General features: G+C 46.3%; 1 protein-coding gene across 2 annotated transcripts in view; it reads right to left on the bottom strand.

Moving 5' to 3' along the window:
* The window catches only part of AFAP1L2 (actin filament associated protein 1-like 2), a 112,117-nt gene that overhangs the window by 99,380 nt on the left and 1,246 nt on the right, over window positions 1–11,491 (bottom strand). The window contains exon 2 of one of the 2 annotated variants that reach the window (XM_011927837.1): window positions 7,070–7,123. The exons of the other annotated variant lie outside the window; for it this stretch is intronic. Coding sequence (XP_011783227.1) covers window positions 7,070–7,123 — 54 coding nt within the window. The remainder of the gene's footprint in view (window positions 1–7,069; window positions 7,124–11,491) is intronic. 2 annotated transcript variants of the gene reach the window in all.

Raw genomic sequence — 11,491 nt, 5'->3', positions numbered from 1 at the left:
ATGTACCCTAGAACTTAAAGTATAATAAAAAAAAAAATTAAAAAAAAAAAAAAAAGGAGCCCAGTATGACTGTGGCACAGAGCAAGTGAAGAATGGCTGCAGAGGCTGGAAAAATAGGAATGAGCAGGTACAGAAGGGGCTCAGGCTTTCTCCAGAGCAGTACAAGGAACAGTACACCTCCTTACTCTCCCCGCAGCCACTGGTGAGCTGCCCTAGATGCCGCCTGCACTCAAGGATGGGTCCTGGTTCAGGGGTCTCAGGAAATTTAGGCTTATCTTAGCTAGGATAGCAATGTATTGAAGTCTCAGAGAAACCCATAGACAGAATCCTAGAAAGTAAAGCACAGTGGCTCACACTTGTAATCCCAGCACTTTGGGAGGCTGAGGCAGGAGGATCGCTTGAAGCCAGGAGTTCAAGACCAGCCTGGTCAACATAGTAAGACCCCACCTCTACAAAAAAATGAAAAATAAATTAGCCAGGTGTGGTAGTGTGCACCTGTAAGTCCCAGCTACTCGGGAGGCTGAGTCAGAGGATGGCTTGAGCTCAGGAATTTGAGACTGCAGTAAGTGATGATAGTACCACTATACTCCAGCCTGGGTGACAGAGCAAGATCCTGTTGAAAGAAAGAAAGGGAAAAAGAAAGAAAAAGGGTTTGTGTGCATCCAAGTTAAACTATCAAGGTGGATAAGAGATATCCACTAGACAGGTCTGGATTGTCCTGAATGAAATTAGGACTTTCCCTCCTTCACCTCAGTTCTCAGTCACAAAATTCCCCAGCCCTCAAGGGTGCTTGTGTCAGAAACATACCAAATAAAGTCATTAGTGACACCGCAGAATCTTACCCAGGAACTCACCAGGAATGCTGCCAGTCACCTGTTTCCTCCTAAATCTAAACCATTTTCACACTCATTATGATAATTTTTTAAAAAGCCATTTGGGGAAAATATTTGCTGCAAGCTATGTGACCACCTTTATTATTTTCTCCAACCAGAGAAGAAATCTATATGCACAGTCACGTGGCAGCCAAGCCTGAAAGCATAGAGGAGGCCTGCAAGGAACTGAAGTCTGTCCATCCCAACAGAACAAGGTCCTTTGCACTCTCACTTTCTCTCTTCCAAGCTACCTCAACCTTCCCTTGGCAGGAAAATAAATCTTGTAGGACAAGTCTTATGCTTTGAGGACATTAGGTGAATAGCTTTAGGAAATTTTAAGACAAAGGGGCTGATTGTCATCCCACACTTCCTTTCCCCCAATACACATGTGCCCCGATCATACCTGATACCCGGAAAGTAAATGCTTAAGGCTGCAAGGAGACAAGGAAGCAGGCAGGCCCCAAGATAGGAGCACCCCTTATCCTTTGAACCTACCAAAGGCATTTTCCAACACAATCTTGGATCACTTCTGCTCTGAGATGATTCCCAACTCTATTGCTAAGCAGAGGGAGGTAACTAAGTGCCCCAAAGCCACCAACACTCTCCTGAGGCTTCCTGCTTAGCACAAGAGGCTTTCACTCCCATACTGCCATGACATGCGCCAGGGGTGAGGCTGTAGCCAAGAAACAAGGCTGACACTGACCTGAGCCCACACTCTTGCCCTGATTAGTAAGCCCCTGTTCTCACACAGGGGATGTGGGCTGCTGGTTTGCTCTTACCCTCAACAATAAACATGCTGGTGGCTCCCTGCATACCTGAGAGCACTCAGTGATCCACACTCTTACCTCCGGATCAGAAAAGCAAAACCCCAAATGCTAAGGGCTTCATGCATGAATTAGAGTCCCTAAAACCTTTTTCATTGTGAATAGAGACCTGGAGGCTGGGGGCAGGGAGGGAAGTTGGGGGTGGAATGGGAGAGTGAGTCAGGCTTCGGAAGGATCTGATCTCAAAAGCAACAGCCTGAATTCTCCCTCTGAGAACAAAACAGCCTTTCCACTCTCGAGGGAACCAGTGCGTGGTGAGTTGGGAGCGGCACCTGAATCCTGTAACTCTTGGAGATTTGCTCCCTGCCAGAGCTGTTTACAATTACATACACCAAATCAGCCTCACATGGGCGGGAGATGGGCGCTTGCCCACTGAGAAGCCAGGAGGTCAATGGAAAAAATTATTTTAGTCAATGGTGAGCCTTCATGCTTGGAACTTTTATGCTGGACACTTGGACACTTTCTCATGCTCCCCCTGGGCGGACACCAGTCCCTCCTCTGATACTCAGTTCCAGGGGACCTGGGATGGCGGTGGGAGGAGCCCTCACAGTGCGGGGATTTTGACTCCACCCCTCGGTGGTCAGCGAGTCACAGCACTGTTTAAGGACCCACAGAAAGAGAGTAAGTCTGCCCTTTCCCAGTACCCTAATCACTGTGACACTAACCTGCCGGGGTGGGGGAACCACGGGCAAAGTCCCAGGGTTAGTAAGTAGCACTGGATGGGAGGATTGGGGAAGGTGCCATTTTTTGCAGCAGGCCATGAGAAGTGATACCTTTTAGGGCTTGAGGAAGCAGCAGGGGCCACAGTGAACAAATTCCATTGAGACCTGCACTTCTAGGAGGGAGTAAGATACTGAGAATAAGCCTCAGTTTCCCCACCCTGCCTCTGAGGTCACCAGCCCCTCCTGGGGGAAGCCTGGAATTCAAGCCATGGCTATTTGAAATGAGAGCCTGAGACCACCAGAGGCCTGGGGACCAGGAGAGAGTGGGAGGGTCTGACTCTCCTCTGTGTCTTTCTGGCCTCAGGTTCTCAGTGGGAATCCCTTCTTTGAACTCAAGACCCAGGAGACCTGGAGACCTGAATGGAAGTGGTAGAAAGAAACAGAGTGAAAAAGCAGGAGAAAGTCAAGAGGGGAACAAAAGAAGAGAGTAGAAGAGGAGAGGGAGGGAGGGAGGGAGCAAGAGATGCAGGTAGCGGAGCCAGTGTGAGCCTGTGCATCCAAGAGGCGTCCTGAAGCACCCATAACTCACACCTGTGCATGTGGTTTTGAGATCCACCCTTCCTGCTTTGCCCCAAGCTACTTTCAGAATATCTGGGATATTACTAACTTGAACCAGAGACAAGCTTCCACCGACTCCTGGGAGACATGAGTCTCACCCGGCTCAAGTACCTGGAGCAAGACATCTGGAACTGTCACAGCACAACTGTGTCACAGCCATACAGTAACTGTGCTTGACCACATGCACACCATGATCCTCAGCCACAATTCCGGTAACATCAACGGTAGGGACCCCATCTCTAAAACACGCCAAAGACATGTGATCCAACTCTGCCATGTCAGTCAAGGACCAGCTGCCCTGCATTGGGTATTCAAGCAGTAGGTGCCACTTCACCATCCTTTATTCTCCCTAAGTGTGCAGGAAACTACCAAGCAGAAGCCACAGGGGGCTTCTGTTAACTGCAGTACCTAATGTTGGTGCTCATCTTTATTCAAAGAATGTGCTAGAATCGAGTGCTGCAAAAGTCCTGACAATGCAAAGGTGGTAGAGTGTTGACCACTGTGAGCTGATAAGGAGTCTAGGATAGTAATAGAGTATTTGCCTCCAAGGAGACCCAGGACCATGAAGATGGCCCAAGCAAACTTGCCACCCAGTAGGTCCCAGCTCTGATTCCGGGGACACGAAGCACCCTAGCAGTTCCTTCCAAAAGGACCACATTTGAATTTTAGTAAATCAGCTCAATATGTTCTAGGACTGTGGGTATTAAATAAAAGAAGTCAGTGAAACCTCCAAACAATAAGCTCATTCAACACAATCTTTTTTTCCTCCCCCCATCTGGGGACTTGAATACAGTGGACATGAATAAATCCTGTTGTATAAAAACTGGGGGAGAAAAAACGGGGGGTGGAGGATGGAAGGAAATGGCAGGATTCCCACTTGTTGGGCTAACAAGAAGGCTAAGACAGTCCCCCAAACCCAAACAGATGCCAGTGTGCCCAGGCAGCCCAGGGGAGACTGTGGCAGAGGTGTGCAGCCCAGGGAAGGAAGCATCGGGAATCTCCCACTCATAAGCTCCCAGCTTCTCCCTTGCACTCAAACCAGATGATGTGGGCCTTGGGGCTTCCCCAAACCCGATCCTTCTTAGGTAGACCAGCCACAAACCAGGCCTGACCCTGCATCAAGGAAATTTCACTTCAAATATGCACAAAAAACACTTCCTGCCTCTCTAAACATCAGTGCTTTCCCCTAACAAAGCTAAGACAATTAGAACTAAGGATTGCACTGGCTATGAGTCTGTAATTCTTCCAGAACACCCTGGAACAGGTGGAAGAGACTTGCCTTTGTGGGTGACTAGTGGTTTTGATGTGTCTGTGATTTAAAAGAGTTGCATGTGTGAAATTCTCCTGTGTAATTCATGGTTGAACGTGACCTCAGCCCATGTGGTCCTCACAGATGGAAGTTCCACAACCTTCCAACAGGCTGTGCTTAATAGAGATGCAGGCACAGACCCAGCTCCCCAGGGTACAGAGCAAGATAAAATTCACCTGAAAAACAGGCAAATTCAACATGGGCTTTGATACAAACAAATAAATAAATAAAAAGGAAACCACCAAGATCTTAAGATTCCAGTATCTTAAGTATCACCACCAGAGTGATACTTCTTCCTTCTTGGGGACTTCTACATCCTGTCTGCTGGGCTGGTGCAGAGATGACTGGTAATTCTGCCCTTGCATCAAAAGGCTTCTCCCTGTCTAGAAATAAGAGGACTAATTCCTTACATCAAATGCGACTAGGTATGTTATTTTGATAAATCATGGGTTCTTCCCCTCAAAATCAATTCTAGCTAGCATAGACAAGCAGGACTGCCAAAAACAAAAAGTCAACCAGGAAATAATTATCCTGCAGACTTGAGTACTCAACTCTAATACAATAACTTTATTGGTGGAAAAAAAAAAAAAAAAAAGACTTGCAGACAGGCTGCCAAAGTCAGTACATTAGATCCATGTGTGGATAGCAGCAGAGTTCCCAGGGTGGGAACCTGAGTCTAATGCTCTTATATTGCATAGTCCTCCTGGGCTTGTTGGCTGCCTGGCCTTTAGGGGAGCTGCTTTTGCCTTTTCTCTAAACAAAGGGAGAGCTTCCACTACAACACTGATTGTGCCTAATGAAAAAGTCTCTGGCATTTAGGATGTCATCAGGCATGAGCCCTTGGCCTTTTCATTTTGTACCAAATTTCTCTCCCTTTTCTGCTGTATACACCTCCAGAACCATTGCAGACACACCCGCATCAAGACTCGGTTGCTAATTACAACCCAGGATAACTAACCTTGACCTTGATCCTTCATCTTATACCACAGCATCACAACAGCTAGAGTGTTTTTAAAAGTCAGCTTTATTGAGGTTAATTTACACACAGAAAAAAAAAAACCCTGTTAACTACACTGTTAACTACACAGTTCTGAATTGTGACAAGTCTGTATGACTGTGTAACCACTACCAAAATAAGGATATTGAACATCTCTATCATTCCAAAAATTTCCCTCATGCCCTTTGTAGCTCACGCCTTCCCCTAGTCCCAGTCCTGGCAACTGCTGATCTATTTCCGTATAGTTTCGCCTTTTCCAGAAAGTCATACAAATAGAATCATTCAGTGTGTAAGCTTTTGAATCTTGAAAAGCAGTATGCTTCTTTCACTTAGCATACTGGTGTGTATCACCAGTGGTAAGTTACGATCTGCCAGTTTTTAAGCTTTGGACTTTCACTTTCTTGTCAAAGAGACAAAATAATTGGCTCCAGCTCATCTTTGCTATGGAGAAATCAAACTCTTGATTCAGAAGCTTTTACTGAAGCTTAGGTCCGGTAATAGGGCAACTCACCGTCTCAGTTTGCCCAGGACTGAGGGGTTTCCTGGGACACCAGACTTTCAGTGGTAAAACCAGGAAAGTCCCAAGCAAGCTGGGAAGGCTCGTCATTCAATCTGGGAAAGCCACGTCCAAGGGTAGGACTGTACATTCACCCAGCTTGGATTCTTCCTGTTGCACAGTGGTTGCTGTCTCTGACCTAACAGCTGGCTAGCCTCTCTTGGTTTAATCTCCAGCAGAAGGCTGATTTGCAGTGTGCTGGGGCTGAGTTTCCATACAAGCTCACCACAGTTCACCAGGACTGTATCTGCCTTTGAAGTCCCGGGAGGAGCTCCAGGAAGTGAGAAGAGAACTCAGGGGTCTGCTTAGAAAACAGCAGAACAGGGCTTCTTTTGGCATGGGTGCCTCTCCCCACTCCTCCCTAACACCAGACTGCCCTGAGAGATGTGAGATCCATGGTCCCTGGCCTCACTGTGTTTTTGCATCAGTCCAGTGCAATGCATCCAGGGGGAGGCTGGCTCCTCCTGTTTTTCTACACATTCTCCCTTCTCCCCGCTCAATGCAGTTTGTGGTTAGTTTGTTTTCTGAAACTAACTGGGGAGAATATGAGAGTCAAGTGATAGAAAATTAGGAAAGGGCTCAAAGCTACTATTTGAATGTAAGGGTCTCTCCTATATGGACTTACTGAGACATCAGAGAAAAGTCAGGCAGGGCTAGGATGTAGCTCTATACATAAAGAATGAGCAATTCCTCGCCTCTTTCTCCACTGACATGAAGAATACACAGATGCTATCTCTGAGAAGCTAGGATGCCTAGAGGCTGAGAAGCCCTGACTTATATCTCCCAACAGCAGTGAAAAACACACAGTGGGCAGAGCCCAAATGAACTGTGCAAAGGTGGGAACTGGTGGGATCAGAACCACATGCCAGAGGTTTCAGGGTATCTGCTCCCCTGCATTAATTTAACATTCTCTTTCTCAAGGTCTTTACCAATAGCTCTTACAAGTTATTCCACCAAGTGGCCTGCAAGGTAGATTAGTAATCATTATCCTCACTCTTACAGATGAGGAAACAAGGCTCAGAAAGATTAATTGACTTGCCCAAGGTCGCATAGCAAGTTAGTGGCAAAAGTCAGATTAGAACTCCGAGCCCCTGAGTGCCCAGGCCGGCGCCCAGCTCCATGATCTCCCTCAACCATCCACCCAGAGCATGGGCAGAGCCAGGTCTGCGCCCTCGGGAGCCCTGGAGGCCAGACGAGCTGCTGCAGAGGGCACAGACAGGCTCATACTCACATGCAGAAACCTGCCGGATCCTTCTCTGTACCACCAGACAGCAACACCCCTGTGCTGGAACAGACAGAAATAAGGCTCAAGTCGGGAAAGCCAAAGGTGGCCACTGTGGGCTTTCATCTCCATTTCTGGAATTTGCCTTTGGGATTTTGCTTCATTTCTTTTTGTGAACCAGGTCTGTTCTCCAGAGCTAGAGCATGGGAGAATATGTGATCTCTTTGCCTGGAATTTGTTCATTTCCCCATTCCCCAATCATGTCCCAGACACCTACTATGCAGCTGGCAGTGTGCCAGGGGCTGGAGAGGGACATAAGGAAAGACAAAGTCCCTGTCTTGAAGGAGTTCAGCCTGGCAGGGAAACAAACATAGACATGTACAATTATTAGACAAATGTGACACTAATTCCACAAATATTTGTTGCATACCTGCGATGTGCTAGGCATTAATGAGGCTATACCAAGAGTAATGAGGGTACACATTGGGAGTCAAGGGAAGCTTCCTGGGTGAAGAGACAGGTGGGCTAGGTCCTGAAGATCGAGGAGAGTTTAACTGAGCCGCTAGTCCCTTCCTGGCTGAAGGGACACTGATAAGGAATGAATCTGAAATTGCTTTGAGCACTTCTTTCCTAAATAAATCCTTGAAAAGGAATTCTACCCTTTAGAGACTCAGTTCTCAGGGATATTATATCCTATTTCAGACTGTCTGGACTGTTGCTTAATCTCTGTAGGCCTCAGTAGGTCTCTCAAATGGGAGTGAATAATGCTCCGTGTTGCAGAGGGTAGCTCTGGGCTCAATGAACAATCTTTGGAGACACGGTCACACAAAAGTCCTTGAGAAATGGATTCCTCACATGGCCTACAGCATTCTCTTTCCCACTAAGTCTGCTACTCTCCAGCTCTCAACAGGAAATTGGTTTTATTTATAAGAATCACAATCCTAAACTGACCTTTGCTGGGCTACCCACCCACATTCCCTCCCTCATTTCCCTCTCCTCCCTAAGACACATCCTCTCTCCAAAGATTCCTCAGTGACCACAGAACAACTAGCATCGAAGAGCCATTGGAAAGTCAGATAGAGGAACACTGCGAACACTGGAGGTTGTTTTCAGATGGGGAAACTGAGGCCTGGAGAGCTCAGCAGTTTGCCCGAGGAAATGAAGCCCGTGGATCTCCAGGTTCCTAAGCCGCTACCTTCTTCATTGCACCATGACTGACTTCATGTCTCAGCCAGGGCTCTGAACAGAACAAGCCATCCTCTCTTGGCGTGGGGGAAGTCTCTCCTCCCTGAATGACAGAAGCCTTTAAAGAAACATTTCCCGTTATTAAAGGGAATTGGAAGAAAACTGGCACAGTTTCCTCAGCTTTGAAGCTCCTTGGCCTTTCCTGGCCCTTTAATTGTGCTGGAAGCAGCCCAGCTCCCAGAGGTCCCACCCCTTCAGAAGAGAGGAAGGGCCCAAAGCAGAATTCCCCCACTCTGCTTGGCCTTTCAGCACCAAAAGTGACCTCTCAGTATTTCTGTTTCAGGCCATTCCATTGCCACATCATCCAGGGCTCCCACGCAACTTCAAAGTCAGGGAGCTCAGGGTCAAGTACAGGGAGCAAACCCTGAGCTTAGGATTTGAAGCACCACATTTGAGATATTTTTTAAGCAACGTTCCCATAGCCTTTTAAAGCCTCTAATAGCTGAAAGTGATTACAGTAGATTTCTGCCGGTATTATAAGATTTGGTTAAGGAACATGATGTGAGCATGGGGGGGTATCCCTTTCACCCCACACTTGCTTTTACTTTTCCAGGTGAGGAAAGTGTATGTAAAATTATAGACCTGTTGTGCTCTTTTGACATTTCATGTTTTGTAGGAAATTTGGTTCCCAACTTTGGCTGCTCATTGGAACCACCAGAAGACCTTTAAAACTACAGTGCCCAAGCTGTACCCTAGACCAATTACATCAGAATGTCTTGAGCGGGGCCTGTACATCCGTATTTCTGAAAGCTCCACAGATGATTCCATGCACAGCAAAGGTTTAGAACTACTGCCTTAGGTAGAACTTCAACAGAAAAAAAAACCTGAGTTCGTAGGCACTGAAAACTAACAAATACAGACGATCCCTGAAGGTAGCATGCCCATCTCTTTTAATTTGCTTTTCTTTTCCAGGCCTTCCCTGACCACAGGTCTCAGGATCCCCATACAAACTTTGACGTATTTACTGGATTGACTCTTTGCAGTTCATATCTGCCTCCAGCGCCCTAGAGCTAAGTCAGGGGACTGGATGATCAAATTCAGAAACAAAAGAACCACAGAGAAAGAACGATTAGACTTTCAACCAATTACTGTGATCTAAATTGAATCTGAATATCTCAACCAGGCCCATCTGTATCCAAGTGTGATGCAATTTCAGGAAGCTTCGGCATGGATGTTCCAAGCACAATCCACAGATAGTAGGTCAGTCACATTTGGCCCAGACTCACTCACCAGCTGGGAGAGCAGTCAGAACCAGAATGCGTGACCACACTGGGTGAGTTCAGCCAATGGGCTCACGCACAGCGATAAAGGGATGCTCTTATGAGAGTCGTAAATATGTAAACACATAAGGATGGGAACCTTCTCAAAGCACCCTGTAGGGCTTGGCCCCACATCCTGACATTTGCGAGAGTCTTACTGCTTATACAACGCCAGAGAGATTCACATACAAAACATAGCCACTTTACCATCGCTATTTATGGCAACTCTCATAAAAGTGCCATCTCTCTAGGAAGGGACTCCCACATACTCCACGATCCCTTATTTTTGCTTGGGCGAGTCATGGCTATCTAGCAGAAATCTTGAAAGGGACTGGGAAGAAAGTCTGGAAGTGTCTCTGCATCAGGCATATCACATGGGTGATATTCCAACCACCCATCAACTCCAGACCTCACTTTACATCCTACAAGACAATGGAAAATCCACTCAGAGCCTAAAAATGATAGGCTATTTTTGGAAGACGTACAATATATATAACAAGCAGGCTAAGGAACATGGAAAGACAATTTCTCCTACATGAACTGCTTTATAAGATTTGCAAATTAGAGAAAACACTTTGAGACTCTGAAGACAGCCATGAGGCATTTCCACCTACCTGGGAGAGGGAGAGCTCAAAATTGGAAATACAGAAACAGAATGAAGAGGCATTTAAATAACACATTTAAAAAGTGTCGCACATAAGAATTTTTCTTTACAATTTTTACTTAGGCTCCGAGAGCCCAACTAAATAAACCTGTTTTTTCCATTTAACTTTGTTGTTTAAACCACTATTCCTCGTTATCCCAGTAACCATTCAATCTCAACTTTAAGACGATGCCCCCAGTCTCTGACAAGCAAGAGGAGACTACTGATTCTAGTCAGTTACACTGGTTAATCAGAGATGGGCTTCATTTTGCATTTTGCACAGACGAACTTTTCCATTTAAAGGGTGTTCAAAGCACAACTTATCTTCCTCTCAGGAGAATGGGGAATTCTATATCCTGGGGCTGGGGGATCCCCAAATTCCTCAGTGAAAAGTGTAGTAAACATATTAGCAGTATGACACCAGGGAGACAACATAAAGATTTTTGTCATGAGTCAAACACTGGAATTTGAGTTGGATTAGCCTCTGAAACCTAGATAATACTCAGGTTTACCCACTTATCACTCTGTGTCTGATTTACTGCAAAATGATGAGGCAGATACACGTGTTACCAAAAACATAAGCACCCTGACCTGGAAACTAAGTTCCCTTCAGTTGGCAAAAAGCCCCTAACTGATCCTCTTCGAAGGTGGGAGGATTTTAAGCTCCTGAGAGAGAAAGATAACTAAGAAGACTTTTATCAGGTCAAGGGCCAAGTCAAAAGCTGTTAATACAAAAACCTTCTGAGAATAACTGGACATTTGGAAAGAAGACCCCAAAAGTGATTTGCCCTGATTTAGAGAGATGAATACGTTGATTTGAGAAAGTAGCTTGCAGCCTAAAGCTAACACCCCCCTACCATACACACACCCCAGCTTTGCAAGTCAGGGAGCTGGAAGGCACCCCAGAGGCCCACACTTCCTGTCAGGCTCAACTCAAGGCCTGAATTCCCAGAGAGGGTCCCTCCCAAAGGGCGGAGGGGCCCCGGTGGGGGAGGGAGTGCAAACGGCCATGTTACAAGGAGCGGGACTGTGGCTTCCTCAAGTGTCTGAGACAGCAGAAGTGCGCATTCAGTCATTCAAGCACAAAACTGACGTGATCCCAGTAGAATTTGAGAGAAGAAAACCGCTGGGTTAGAAATGCGAGAGAAGCTCCAGGGAGGGTTCACAGAAAGAAATCAGAGGTGGCCAAAAGGAAAAAATGTCTTCAATAGTTTTAAGGATCACATGGATCTAAATTAGGGAATTAAATATTAACAGTGATTTAATAAAATGAGCAATTCACAA

Source organism: Colobus angolensis, unplaced genomic scaffold (genome assembly GCF_000951035.1).
Source record: "Colobus angolensis palliatus isolate OR3802 unplaced genomic scaffold, Cang.pa_1.0 Scaffold75, whole genome shotgun sequence".
NCBI classification, from domain to species: Eukaryota; Metazoa; Chordata; class Mammalia; order Primates; family Cercopithecidae; genus Colobus; species Colobus angolensis.
Note: the sequence above shows the minus strand (reverse complement) of the source record. Positions and strands in the feature narration are given on the sequence as shown.